Source organism: Dermacentor andersoni, chromosome 6 (assembly GCF_023375885.2).
Source record: "Dermacentor andersoni chromosome 6, qqDerAnde1_hic_scaffold, whole genome shotgun sequence".
Classification (NCBI taxonomy): Eukaryota; Metazoa; Arthropoda; class Arachnida; order Ixodida; family Ixodidae; genus Dermacentor; species Dermacentor andersoni.
Genome location: NC_092819.1, coordinates 62,304,641 through 62,319,923, shown reverse-complemented (window position 1 = coordinate 62,319,923; position 15,283 = coordinate 62,304,641). Strand labels below are relative to the sequence as shown.

At 46.4% G+C, this 15,283-nt stretch overlaps 1 protein-coding gene across 1 annotated transcript in view; it reads left to right on the top strand.

The window, feature by feature from the left end:
* Positions 1-259: 259 nt before the first annotated feature.
* LOC126523037 (scoloptoxin SSD14-like) overlaps positions 260-15,283 on the top strand; it is a 35,626-nt gene continuing 20,602 nt past the window's right edge. Inside the window, exons 1-5 of the mRNA XM_072288931.1 lie at positions 260-526; positions 2,972-3,094; positions 6,065-6,159; positions 10,802-10,997; positions 15,046-15,248. Of these exons, the coding sequence (XP_072145032.1) occupies positions 405-526; positions 2,972-3,094; positions 6,065-6,159; positions 10,802-10,997; positions 15,046-15,248 (739 nt within the window). The 5' untranslated portion in view covers positions 260-404. The remainder of the gene's footprint in view (positions 527-2,971; positions 3,095-6,064; positions 6,160-10,801; positions 10,998-15,045; positions 15,249-15,283) is intronic.

The window sequence follows — 15,283 nt, the reverse complement described above, 5'->3', positions numbered from 1 at the left end:
TCTGTTAGCACTGCAGGCACTTTCGACGCTGCACGCATCTACTGAATTTACCAACCCACTCCAAAACAGAACGATCGTACTTGCACTTCCCTTTCCAACCACTCCGAGAAGTTGAACAAATAACCTGATGACGTAGGTGACTAAAGCGACGATATCCTGGAATCACGTCCGTCATTGCACAGAATTTAATTCAGACGTTTCAAAAGAAGTCTCGCTCAGTAAGTGGATTCTAACAAGCGCGTTGCGTCTGTTCCTTTTGTGTGTGCGTGCGTGTATGTTTGTGTGTCTGTGTGTGTTACATTACCTCCGATCACGTGTCACGCAGAGCCATCCGCGCCCGAAGACAGTTTCTGTACGGAACGGGCTCGGTGATTGCCACCCTGTTCGGCCTGGTGTCGCTCGTCATGTTCGTGTTCTACTTCGCCGGCGGCGGCACCAAGGAGCCGGATCCGTCACGGTCGACCCTGGGACAGTACAGCCACTGGGCCGTCATCACCGATGTACCTGCGTGCAAGCACGTGCCCAGGTCGCATACAATAGGCGTGAAAAGACAGCGGGACGCGGGATTGATCCGCGAAAAAAAGACGAACTTGAGGCCTGTTTGTTTTTTCTTTTGCCTTGCAGCGAGTGAACGAGTATGACTAGCTGCGTTGGAATAGCGATATTCCGATTCGAATTGAATTCGAATATTCGCGAAAAGTGTTTCCTAAACATCGAACAGAATTTCGAAAGTTTTCTCGTTCCTAGCAAAACGAAATATAAAGTTCATGCGGAGTTATCTTGGCTAAAAAAAGATAACAAAAAAAAACAAAAAAAAGGCTTATTTACGTTATCTGATAGATACATGGAATGCTGTTCACAACTCCAGTCAATGCGGGAGCTTGCGAATGGGAAACAAATGCTTTCCGTTATCCGTTTTCTGTTATCACGGCTCTCTCGCAGCAGAAGCATTGGGGACAGTCCTCATATGAATCGATCTCTCACCCTCGAAATTGCAGAATTGCTGCAATCCTTTACATACTAACGTATGCGAATATTCGACAATTTCGAATAGCGAATTTTCAAATTGAATAGCAAGATCTATTTCATTCAGCTCTTTCTAGGATTGCCTACCCCGTGAGCGTGTGATGCCACGTGTACGAGTCAAACGGCTGACGTTGTCCCCCCTACGGAGGATTTCGAAGAGCTGGCGTGTATCGACACTACTGAAAAACAATGTTGTAATGTTATTGTATATTTTGTCTCCGACGTGGCCCTTATATGAATAGTGGACAACAAATGTTAAGTTCTATTAGTAAATTGCGCTTGCGCAATAGTAAAGCGGTCCCTCTTACCGTGAAACGGGGTCGTTAAGTCAGAGAATACGCATAAAATAACGAAATACGGCTGGCGACGCTACCTTGACCTTTCTGCACCATTTGTCTTGATATCGTCTGCTATTGTTTACTAAATAATGATATCCTGGAAACACAGACCACCGAAAGGCCGGATATCCCAATCATTTAGAAGTCCAGCGACAAAGAAATGTAAAAAAAAATGTGTGACGTCGGATATATTAGAGTCCAGTTACTCGTTTATCGGGTAATGAAGGCATACAATGCTTTCTAAAAAAAAAAGAAAAACAAATTTACACACTCAACCTAGCAAGCTTCGATAACTTTTACTGCCCTAAAGCCTTCAATATGGAACATATTTACGTGTGCGTGACGTCTCACATGATGTACCGGCGTCCATTGCTACGCGCGAAATAAAAGAGAGGAAGGTTTACATTCAATTTCTTACCTAGTAATCCACATTTTGCTGCCAAATCTACGAAAATAGCGTTTTTAGAGAACGCCTGTTTAAGCTGATTCACTGTTTCTCCTTAGTGTCTAACTCATGTGAGCTAATGCGGCTCGTAGTTGGCGATAATATAGTGAGCACTTGATACCCGAGTACTATAGCTCGAGGAAAAACACGTATAGGACAGACACCGAGTACTTAGATAACTGGCCATTTTATTTTCACAATGCGCTACCTTCGCCTGAATACTTTCCGTCGAACTACAGACTACGTAGTTTCGTAGTCGGTATGTAGTATATACGAATCAATAATAAGACTATTTTGCGATCAATGTTTAGATATTTGCCAAAACGAGGGATGCGAGTGTCTGTGACACACATTGACTTGACATGACATTAGGCACACATAAAATGTATCTTCACCACCTACACCACGTCAGCGCAGGACGTAGTTGGTGAAGAAATATGTTTATCTTTGCTGAATGTCCGTTTCTTCCGGTAATGCACATGAGCGCATGCTCATGAGTTCAAGAAACCAACAATTCTTTGCCTAACAGTGCGATGTAGAACAATGCACGCAGTGATGGATGATGATGTTACGCTGTCATGTTTTCTCCTGTTTTTTCGACATATTTCCGTGTTCTTTCGTGTTTCCGTATTTTTTTTTCTTCAGGGCTCTGTGCCTTATAAGTGCCACTTCAATGTAGACCACATTAGTTTGAAATTAGAGCTCGTCCTCACGCCTCCTGGTTTCTGCGTCTCCGTTAAACATTCATGCTTCACGCAATAGTTATTCAAGAACAACTAGCACGATCATTTACTTTACCAAATTAAAATGAAAGCAGAAATTGTCACACTGTCAACGACGCAGAAGGGTCCGCCTCCCCCCTCTCCCCTCCATCTCTTCTCTCTCACGTTCACGTTCACTATCTCTTTGATAAGGGTCCCCTTCTTGATGCTGCTCTGAATCCACCCCTGTGACCCTCGCAAATAAAAAAAAGAAGGTTACCTGTGAAACTAAGTGAAAAGAAACTGAACTTGCGTCATGCACTAATAAACTCAGATTACAGCGTTTCTTCTGGCGTTTCGTTTGGCGCGCTAATGTATGTACTAGTAAATGGTCTACGCCAGTATTTGAATGTTGCTCGCCATATAACAGACTCGTGCCGTCACCCGTCCACTATGCGCAGGGAGGTGTATTCAAAGAACGGCACAATTGCTGACGCCGCCGTGGCTACCATGCTTTGCATGGGCGTCGTACATCCGCACGCATCGGGCATCGGCGGTGGATTCGTGGCGCTGTACTATCACAGGTGATCACTTTCAACTTCGTGGGAAAACAACGGCGCTCAAGCGTGATCATCCCAGCCTGTAATTGGCAAATTCGAGGCTTTTTTTTTATCCTACCATTCATAGTTGTACTGAGCGTTACACGCGAAATACAAAATGAACGAACGACACAAACGAAGCTAGGAAGAGATAAAATTTATTGCTAATTGAAAGCTTGAAAGTTCTCACGGAGTCGTTCGCAGAGCTCCTTAGCGGGTGTTCGTGTAGCTTTTTCGGGTCTGACGATTTTATTTTGATTTCTTGGGGGAGGCGGGAGTTGCATGTGTAGAAGTGGCTCCGAAAGCAGTAATTTGGTTCGCAGTTCTCACCTTTATGAGCCTCGATCCCTTAGCTGTCAAACTTATAGTTGGCAGGTTTGTACAACTTTAGTATAGAGGTTCGCATAAATATTGTCGGAAATAAAACGGGTAACCTGATGGCTTTCTTTATAATTGCTTGCAGCCCGTTTTTTTTTTTCCATATTTGCGTGATGTTTCTAACAAAGCTTGACCAACTCCGGAGGCCTGTGCGAAATGTGACCTTCGTTTTAGTTCAAGTGGGCAGTAGTGTTTTGGACGAGGCACGGCGCTTATTCGTGATTGTTTTCAGGGGGGCTATCCGCCTGTTGGCACCAATTCACTCGGTCACCCAAATGACAGCGCTAACAGCAAGCAAACAACAAGCTGCTGCACGGTCAAGACTTTCATACAGTGTGCAGCTTCGAACACATCCAGTTTATTAGTGATTAATTCAAAGGAACGAATGGCAAAAAGTTCATACGGGATTTCCATCGTGGTATAATGGCATCGCGGGGCGAAGCCATCCTTACGCTGTTTCTCTGTATGTGCGTGTCAGTGTTTAGCCTTGCATACTCGTATTCCGCGCCCATGTTTCTTTCTTTGAATTGAGCTGTAAGCACGGACACAACCATGGCCTAGTTTCAAACACAAAAAGAACAAATAAATAAAAAGCTGGGCAAATGCGAGTACTTTCTCTGGAACTCGCGAAGCCCATGTCTATAGCGAGCTTAGCGAGTACAGGTGCTCGATAATCTTGGCTTACGAGTTAGCCCCTCCCGAAAGAGTGATTCGAAACCTCCGTGAAGACATTCGGATCCGAGCGTGTGTTTGCGTCGGCTGGTGATTACAGCGAAAAGGATGTGACCGTCGACAGAACGCTCATTCGCATTCCTCAAGACCGCACAGAGTCACGCTAAATGTAATACCCATTTCCCTTGTCTCTCTGGGTTGTGAGCGAATACGAAATATAGCTGCAGCAAGAGCAGCCGCAAGACACGGCGAGCCCGTTCAGTGAACGCGCGCAGTTATTTCACACTGATCGAGTTTCGCCGAGCGGCCGCGCTTTCTCGAAAGCCCATTGCGGCGTTCCTTTCGGTCCTTACGGCAAAGTATAGCTGGCATGCGCAATCGTTTCGATCTGGCAATGCGGCCCGCAGTTCACTTTCGAGATAAGTTAAATCGATTCATTGTTTGGCACCATGATTTGTGAGGTGATTAGCGCTCATAGGCGAGTCGAAAACGTTGACTACAGCCATTTTCGCCGCGGAATAAGAAAGGAAACGCTTTAAGCAGTTCGAAGCCTTTCAGCGAGTAGTGAATGCAACTATTCGTCGACGTGTCTTCTGGTCCCGTCCAGTTGAGTCGTAAATGTTAGGCTGTTTATAACTCCTTTTGGAATTGCGCACGCGTGAGTCGGGCCCGAAAACTAAAACTGGCAGACAACCGCGACCTCCTTGAGAATGCTAATCCATCCACCGCCGTGCGCGCCGTATAACTCGAAAATATGCTGATTTGCAAGCTTGCCTTTCGTTTTAAGATAAGCGGCGCTGGCCTCAAGGATGCCCTGTGCGTTTCATCCACTCCTATTCTTGAAATTTAAACCGAGGAAGTCTTTGCTCTGGGTCTCGCACTATTATGAAGTCATTTGGCTGCAGTTCTTTGCTTACTCTGATAGAAAGCACTGTTCCGATGGTCACACATTTGTCACGGCTAATTAGCATTAGAATTTTTTTTACGAAAGAAGAGGGCGATTACACGCCATGCCAGAGCTGGACCACTCCTGTTTCGCGATTTTTTTTGCTTCTCTTTCCCCCTTTCTTCCGGAATGAACTGGTAATTTGTTAAAGGAATGAATTAGATGCAAATTAAAACACTTCACTGCTTGGCAGAAGTATTGCGAGGGTGTGTGAGGCGTACCTTAACTGAACCGTAATACAGCTAAAGAAAGAGGCCACAATGCGCTTTTCGGCGAAGCCATGCCCAATAGTAGAAAAATCAGTGTGCTATATACCAATAATTTCCGCGGTGTTTGAACGACTGCAGCGCCACATTTACATCTAGTAATTCAACTAAGAAACTCTATGGGCAAGCAGTTACTCCTGCATAAAGTAGGTGACAGACTATCTTCGCCATTTGCCAGGTGCACAGATTCTCCGACGTCTTGCAATTCAATTTCGATCATATCGGCTTGCATGGTGCTGCCGACAGATGTGGTGGTACAGAGGGACGAAATTTTACAACTATACAGCCGTTCGCCTCACTTCTCGATTGTATGTATGGTAAATAAGTTATGCGGCATCCCGCAACAAGGTTCATGAAATGGAAAATTGTGATCCACCCGAATGTAGCACGAAGCTAAAAAATAAACCCAATACGGGTTTCTCAGGAAGAAAGCATCGCAGTGTGGGGAAAAAAATTCGCCCTTGTCCAGGGATCGAATCCGGGACCGACGCCTTACCGGGACGGTCGCTCTGCCACCTGAGCTTTAATCGACAACTCAAAACGCATTGATACTGAGTTTTCTTTTGCTTGATTAACTCCTTGGCATAAAGAATCTTAAGCGCGGCCGCTGTTAATTATCATTATTATGAATTATTTTTCCCCCACAGAGAGTGAGGCGCTCAAGCTATAAGCGCGCATTGTTTTCATATTCAGAATCACTAAACGAGCCCGCGTGCTGATTGCCACCGAAACTGCTCCCAAGTCTGCACGCCGTGAGAACTTCACCGACAGCAAGGCACTGCGCAGCGGTGAGTAAGATTGTTTCGTTGTAAGCTTGAAAAAAAAGGGGGAAAAAAGAACAGTGAGATTTAAAAGTAAACTGCCTCAGTGTTCTCGAAACATTACCGCAGGCGTTCGCTCTTGAGCTGACGTTCCAACAAAAGCGCTGCCCTTAGGTTGTCGCGGTCTCCTTATCGCAAAAAATTAAGCTAAATGATTTTGATGGTCACACCTGTATATACGAAGAAACATACTATGCCTGTTTTGTGCATACTGTTTTGTGCACTCGGGCCCCTGTGATCCCGCTTTTTTTTTTTTTATTTCCTCGTTCATGATTGACTTCGAAGAAGAGCGGATCCTTCATATTTGAAAACACACCTATAGGGGCTTCGTCATAGGTCGCACAAGACATGGCGTGGTATTCTCGGGCGATCACTCTCGTAGAATCATTTCACTTTCGCGAGATTTCGTGAGACTTGTCCGCGTGTGCGGCCTATTATAGAAACTCGCTGTCTTGTCCTGCCAAGAGTGCCAAGACAGTGACAAGAGCGCTGTCGGTGGGATTTACGCGTCGAAATATGTTCCGTGGTGAAGTGCGGTATGGTTCAGTGCCACCGAATCCCGTCGTGGACAGGCTGCTATACAGCGTGCCAATTCCGTGCTGCTAAGCCATGTCATGCTCGACGGTCGTCCTAATTGGGGATCAGGCCCATCGTACTAGTTGAGCTTAAGTGGCAAGCACATGAAGCGCATTTTGTGGACGCATCTTTCTTTATTGTAGCGCTACCAGAGACGTCGGTGCGTCGATTTGTGGGCTGATTTCGGCAAAAGAGTGGTTCGTATGGTTAGCGGTTACGGAATTTTGGTCTGTGTAGGTAGGTGCGTATAAGGACATTAAGGGGGGCTGGGGGGGGGGGGGGGGTCGTGATCTCTGTATCAGTGGAATAGCAATGGGCAATACAATCGGATTCATACCGTTGATCAGGCTAAATTAATTAACAGGCAAAATTAATTCAAAATTAATGGTGGTTACGATGCCCGCAGACATATAAGACGGTGTTTCTTAGCATGGAGCACAAGTCAAAATGCAGTGAATGCATCTGAGTCTCTCAGGCTTCCCCCTTTGATTTCTTTCGGATCTTGACCAACATAGCGGAATGCAGGTATTCCATTGTTCAAGGGTAAATATACAGAAGTTGCACCGAGTCTTAGCAGTGTGTGTGGACTTCGAGTTGGGAACGATGCAGTCGAATGAATTTGTTCAGACGAGTTAAAGACGGTGGTTTGGGAATGACGCACCTCTTTATACGACAGGTCATAAACCGGTTTTAGTTTCCCGCGACTTAAGCGATCCTTTCTTGCCCACGGTGTGCCAAGTGAGGCTAAGGAGCGCGTTACCTGGCTGTGTAGTCAGTACAGAGAATATGAGCGGTCCTGTTTATGGATTTCTTGAAGAAGTTATTTTAAGTATACGATTCTTGTCCGTTAGATTTTCAAATGAGTACTTTTTTTCAGTGAAACGTGACACTCTGTACAAAGATGTATGCGATATAGTTCTCCCTGCGCCAATGTACAGGGCCATATACAGTGGAGGCCAAGGGCAAGACGTGCTTAAATGGGTGAAAAGAATGCAAGTATAACGCCAGGGACCAAGTCTTCCTTTTTTAAGCTTCACACGGGTACGTTGACTGTCCAAACCTTTTTAGAAGATCGTGCTTTTTTTTCCCCTGGGGGTCACATTGCTTGATCTGTAAGAAACCAGAAACTACAGATCATATATTTCTAGATTGTTGGGCGGGTGCCTTTTTTTGGGATGTACTTCAAACGACTATCTAAAAAAGACTTTCCTTTAGATCCACAGGGTATTAGATATTTATCTATAGAAAAAGATGATGGACTGCCGTTTGACCTTATTATGCTAGTTGGCCTTCACTGTTTATGGCGCGCCCGTATGACGGGGTATCACTGCGATCCGGATGCTCGGCCTGCACGAATGCTTTTTCGAGAACACATGTCGAGATTTGTAGAAATTCAGAAAGCACAAGATTGTGTACCTGCGTGGCTGTAAAGGATGGAACCCTTGACCGCGCTCAAAGAATTCTAAAATAGCCAGCCCTGTGAGGCTGACACTTGGTGCTGAAAACTTACTAATGTATCTTGTTTTTTTCATATGTTATTTGTTGTTTGATATAGTACGTAGTACAAAACAGCCAATAACAAAAAAATGCCCTGAGGCAGTTTGAATTTGTCCTTCGAACCACTCCTGACCCAGTAACAATATGACTGCCGTTTTTTCTGCTGTCGCAAAGAAAGTTCTATATCGCCAGTCACTTATGCAAACATCATCATGACCACCAACAACACCACCACCACTACCGCCATCATCATCATCGTCATCATCACCTACCGCCATCATCATCGCCATAATCGTCCTATTTATGTCAACGTCAGGACAAAGGCCTCTCTCAGCGATCTCCAATCCGCCTTTTTTTTTTCACGGCGCGATCGGTGCATGCGCCTTGCTCTAGCGGATTAGTCGCGAAACGTTTTGGAAGGGACGCGCGCTCGGCCGCGCGGCCAGGTGACCACGTGGGAAAGTACCCCGAGAAAAAAAAAGAAACACACAGACGCGCACTGCAGCGAACATTCGTGTCGTGCACCGTGTTAGAACTTCACTGGTCTATCTATGTCCGTGCGGTACCGAAAACGTGCGTTGCCTAAGGCTGCAATTCCACTTTCAAACAAAGTGTCCAGGGTTTCGTCCGGACTGCCCCGTGAGCCACGTAGTTACCGCCTTGCATTCACGGCTATCAAATTTATCGGTAAATACCTACGTGCACCCGTTACACTTAGGCGAAACTTCAAAAACATCACGTTGCTGACGCAACTTTCTTGCAGCGTCGGCCCTCTGTTGCTGATGGCGGTAGCGTGCCTGACTTCACGTACTCGTTTAAGGCGCGGTAACACAGGGTCGATACGAGACCGACAAAGGGCAGCCGTCAAGGATTTGCCGACTATTCAGCATTATATCAGTGAGGCCATTTGATCACAATAGGCCGACCACGACGCAACCAACGGGCGCGAGTTCTCGTACAGCGCGACGGGCTTTCTTGTCGACGGCACCGACGAAGTCGGCGTGCCGACCATGATCGCTCGACCGAACCCCACGCGATTAGCCGTCGAACCAACAACGAGATAGCCGCAGTGCATTCGCTTGTAGATATAGTTAGTCGTGCCCAAAATGCGTTGACATGCCTTCGAAGTTGAAATGCACAAGCTTCAGTCCTCTCAAGTACTGCACATGAAGTTTCAGCCAATGTTGAAGCGAAGGTTGGGATAGGCTGGCCTCGTCAAGTTCGTGCACCCGTTACCGATGGACCTGAACTTAAAGAATAAGCGCTTATGCCGCAGGTAACCGCTCTTATAGTTCACTTGCAGCCCTATAGCAATTTGATATCAACTACTCTTTCCTTCGCACGCCATGTACACAATAAGCGGCAAGCGGCGACACAGCGCTGTGCCAATATCTGTACTTATGTGACCGTTCCCGAAGGCTGCCAGTGTCGGCGATGGCATCCGCGTTCTCGCGAGAGAACTACGCGAACTGTAAGTGAGGGCTCATGCCGAGCACAGCTTTCTCTAATAATATTTTATGGCACACACAAACTGTAAGTATGATGAAGGTAAACAAAAACGAGAGTCAGTAATAACAGCCAATATGTGTGTCTGGATCACAGCTGCCGTTGTCTGGGTGGCTCGGCCGCTCATATTGACTAGTCTCATGGTGGAACAACGCGGCTCGTATGCGCAGATATGTTTGGTTTGCTACATTCTGACACTATTTTATATCATCGATGCGTTGTTTTCGCAATATCTCAAGCTAACAGCAATCTGTGGCTGTAGATGTCGATGTAAACAAATGCACCACTTTGGCAATCCGACATGGAAAGGTGCGCTCAAAGGTTTTTTGAATATTTAAAATGGTTAGTGAATGTCAAGAAGGAATACAAAAAGCGATGTGCAAGCACAGACATCAGCGACAATGAACTCCAAGGCAGCCGTGTCGGCAGGCGGAACTCAGCGTGCCTTTATTGGCCGCATTGTTACCACAACAGCGCACTCGGGCCTGTTCACCCAGTTCAGTCGATGGGTGAACGGCATGCTGCCCCGTAGAAACCATTAACAATTAATCGAGATCCACGAAACGCACAACCGACACACACTCAACATGGACGCAGGTACAGATATTAACCGGCGAAAGTCCCGGCACCCTTCCAAAACCTTTCCAGTGGCGTGCCTCAGTGGGCAGCACAGGAACATGAAAAAGGCGCATTACCCTTGTCTTGTGCCCTTTGACACCATCTTATGCATGCAAATTTTCTGATTTCAAAACACCACCTTGTCCTCTGCCGTCCCCGACTGCGCCTCCCTTAATCACCTTGACACTCATTCTGTAACTCTAATAGAAGACTTCTTATCTGCCCTGTGTACGCATTACATCGGCAGACCAACAATATTTCGTCATCTTAACGTCAACTATATTATCAGATACCCCCGTTTGCTCTCTAATTCGTATCGTTTGCTTCTTATCCTAATCCTTCGCTCTTTTTCCAGATATGATCGTTTTAATTATGTCGTCATTGTCATAAGAGCATCTGTGTTGACTGCCAGGCTGGAAGTCCGTGGGTGTACCGGCAGCGCTGTACGGTTACTACGCTCTACTCTCTGAGCTCGGCTCGACGTACCAGTGGGAGAGGCTGTTCGAGGCGGCCCACTACAAGGCTTCCGAGGGCGTCGACGTGGACGAGGGGCTGGCGAACGCCATCAAGTACATGGGCGAACAGATTAAGCGCGAGGACACGCTTAAGTAAGCAGCCGTGCCATACCCGGTGTCTCGAGAGAAAAGAGAACGGATTGTTTTCTCGCGCGAGGAGATTATAAGGGTCAACTACAACGAAATTTCGGGTCAGCGAAAAAAAGCTAAAGTTTCGGATCAGGCCCCCGTGAAACGTTAACGTTCGAAATACAAGTGGATGCGTCACAAAATGCTCGGAAAAGCAGACATTTCAGATACCAAAACTGAAGAAATAAATAAACGCCTCCATTACCTGCTCGCCGGAAGTAACGCATAACTGATAATGCACGACTCTTGGTCGCGACCTCCGAGATAGGGCGCCTTCAGTCTTAAAATGTTCATGCATTCTCACGCTCAGACGCATAGCGTGGCAGTCTGCACTTGAAGACTGCGCTTTTCAGAGGAGCAGCTGGCCACCCAAAAGCACACGATCAGCAGCTACAGGAAGGATACGTTCATGGGAGAGATTCATTAATTAAATATTCGGCGGATGACCATTACCACGCGAAAATTGCGCTAAAAAGATAAGGTAGCCTAACGTCACCTAGAAGCTGCAGGTTTTCTTTCAGACCACCAAATCGAGAAGAGTAGCCGCTTGGCGTACCTTAGCTGAACCATGCATAGGGTGAATGGCGCCGCCTCATGCCGTGTTATAGCCACTACGTGTTCATATGTGCCTGTATGGTGTGCGTGTTTTCCAAATATTACAGAGTTTTAGATTAGGGGACGCTAGCGGCTTGCGTACTCAAGGACTAGGGGCGATCGCACTGCACACGCAGGGGTCTGCGCATGCGCAGTACCGTGGCCCCTAGTTCTTGCGTACGCAAGCCACTTGCGCCCCCTAATCTAAAACTCTCTATTGTTTGTTGCGTGTGGTTGTAGCGAAGTCGTAAATGTTGCTAGATTTTTTTTTTTTTTTTGGCGATGAACAGGACCATTTCGCCAGGCGCTGAAGTCTATGCGTTATAATAATATCAGCGAATGCACGTGTAAAGCGCGCGATGTGTGATTGTCGCACCCTTCGTTTGCCACAATCATTTCAATTTTGTTGCCGCTTTGTGTTTCATATCGCACACTAAAAAAAGGCATTTGCCATTGTTTTTTACAAATGAAGTTGTCACAGCGAGATGTGAATGCAGTGCCTTAAGGACTCCTTGTCGCAATGTGTACATCACTCCATAGTATTAGTGGTACCGGTAAACACGAACGAAGTGGGGTGAAATTTACTCAGCAGTAGATGAAAATAGTCTGAAATACTCCTATCATATCCTGGAATACACTTCATTTTAGGCGTATAATGTCATGAGTTTCGCTTAGTGGTTACACCTTAGCTCTACCTGAAGTGTCGTCTTATATATGGTTGTGATCGTCCTACGCAGGAACCATACTGCCTCTAAAGTGGCGCTTTTGTACTTTCAGTGCTGCAAAACTAAACGGAAATAGAGTATTACGTGAAGGTCACGTGTGACACGGCAGCCGCTAAACGCAGGGCATCATATCACTGAGTTGCCTTCGGCTATTATAATTTGCTGTTTATTTTGGCATTGTTAGCTTTACGGCAGGTAGCGTCGATTATTTGCTTATATAAAAGACCATAATAATTTTGGCCGTTAAGATGGTTCGAATTTTTCGCATCACTGTCGTGCACCTAACCGTTACAATGCAAGTTTGCGCTTAATTACTGCGTTGTGGTTGTGACTGCGATAAATATAACCGGCTGTAAATGTTTGGTGTGTATTGTATGCGAGAGACTCGTTTCGTAGCGCCGTATCTGCTGCGTTGGGCCGTGTATGCTGCGTTGAGCAAGCCGTTTCCCGGTGAAAGCTTGCCAAATTTCACCGTGCGCTCTGTTTGCGAAACTGTCGCTAAACAAGAACAGCGTTCTTCGCAAGTACGAACGAGAATCTCGCTTTAACTTTTTCCGTAACGCGCCCATTGGGTATCGTTAGCCCGCTAACGACGGATTGAAACGCCGCTTTTGAGACCTTCTGCTCTCTCACGGACACACTGCGCTATCAGACGTGAAGACGGAGAACTATCTTTTTGTTTTCTAAGCAGTTCGCTTCGTTCCCGCCATGCGGTGATTTTTGAACACGCTCCCAAGTTTTCGCGATCGTCAAAGTAGAAGGCAAAATGGCTGCCCTTTATCCTTGGTTTGAAGCGCCGCTTTCGAGACCTTCCGCGCCATTGGACGTGAATCAGGAGAACTATATTTCTGTTTTCTAAGCAGTTAGATCTTTTTTCCCGCCAGGCGGCAATTATTGAACGCGCTCCGAAGTTTCACGATCGTCAAAGCAGAAGGCTAAAAAAAATGGTCGCCTCCGCCAGTCATGCGCGCGCTTCGAAAGATCGCAGATCAACGCGTTTCCGCTTCGTCATGCGGCTGATATTATCGATGGATCGAGCAGCAGCAAGTATGAGGATGCTGCCTTTTCGTGGGACTTTGAGCCTGAGAGCAACGACGACACAAACCAGCCTGAAACATCGGCGCCCGCAGTCCGGCACGCCCAACTGCAGTTCTCGCAGTTCAATTTTCGTACTAGAATACCTGTTCAATAAAAAAAAATTATTTTAACGCGCCGTGTTCAGACGTACACCCGGAGGTGCAGCGTCCCAGAGCTAACATGTGCACATCAAGCCCGTGTCGCATAAAATTCGGCGTCGGCGTCCGACGTGGTGTAAGCAAAAAAGATTTTCGAGCCGCACATACTCAGGTCTTCCATGTGGCGCAAGGAATTGGCTAAACTAATTGAATTTCTCAAGCTAAAATACATGGGAAAATCGTAAACTCCGACTTCCACACAACCTCAGACATGATACCTCTCGGAGTGTAATTTGAATATACGAGAAAAAAAAAATACGCGACAAACTCAAGCATTTCTACAATTCATAGACTGGAGACGGCGTCCACCATTTGCGCACCCCGGCGCGTAAGTATCTCGAAGTCCACGGAGTGGCGCGCCGCCCTGAAACACTTCCAGATGGCGCTCGCCTCCGCCACTCTTAAAGGCGAAGCTTAATTTTTCTTAGATAGTGCCTAGTAGACGGCAATACACTTTGTATATCTCATCATTTTTGTTACAACTTTTTCTTAGTAGGTACAAGCGTGTCTTTAAAAACATTGTTCAGTTTTATCCCACAATCCTGATCCCGGTAATTTATATCTTTTTCATAACATATGCCTCGTTAATAAACTTTCATGCGCAACAAAGCGCATTCATTCTGCTTTGTGTTCGCGCATTAAATAAAATATTTAGGGCGGTAGTTACTTCAGAAAAAAAGATCTGGCTTAACCTACACAAAACACATATTTTCCTCATGGTAGAGAAAGAGTTGACCGATTCCGACATTGCGTAGGATCAACATAATGTTAAAGCGAAATATTATTAGTAAACTCTATACGTGACTTTACCAAGCGTGGATGCTGCCGCTGGAGCCGAATTAAGAGCGACGTGCATCACGTGCACGCGCTAGTTTTCGTTACAGGCGAAAGACGACGTAATGAAACGGGCAAATAATAGCCAGCCTTACTCTAGTAAGGTTGACTATTACGGGGGTGAGTAGCACGATGCGGTGTACCGCGTCGTACTTCTCTCCGCCGTAAACCTCTCCTTCGCATTCTTCCTCCGACAAACGCCAATCATCACTCTTTGGTCCTCGTGATATCACTACTTCGGCATTTCACATTGCGCGTTACATCAGATACTGCTGTTTCCATTTAGGTATATATTTGCAAACGAAGCCGTGCATGGACAAACACTGCATGACAATGAAGTTGCCAGCTGCGCGGTTCACACAGATCGCAAGAGATTACATGTCGCGAAGGACGACAATGAATAACAATCGTGCGTATCGTATTTAGTGTCACGGCATTTAGTTAACTGCTTGAGGAAAGTTTCTCTCGCCATATTGATTCAAACATGTTCGCATGAATTACATAGTTATTTTTCCCCCGCTGCAGCTTGCTCAATACTCCTTGGTTCTCCTCGCTTGCGTCGTCTACTCGAGATCACAGCGGCAACCTAGTACCGTCGGATGACGCTCGACCATAAACACGCAGGCCCGTCTTCTGGAATACATACACCAAGGACCTGTACCGCGAAGGCCAACTAATACGGAATCCGCCTCTGTCTCGGACGCTCAAAACGCTGTCGGAGACGGGATTTCGGTCGTTCTACATGGTGACCAAAGACAAGAACAACACCATAGCGGACGCCCTCGTCCACGACCTGATCACCGGCGACGCTAGGGACTTCACAACCGGTATGCATCTCCACATTTCTGGCAAACACATATGA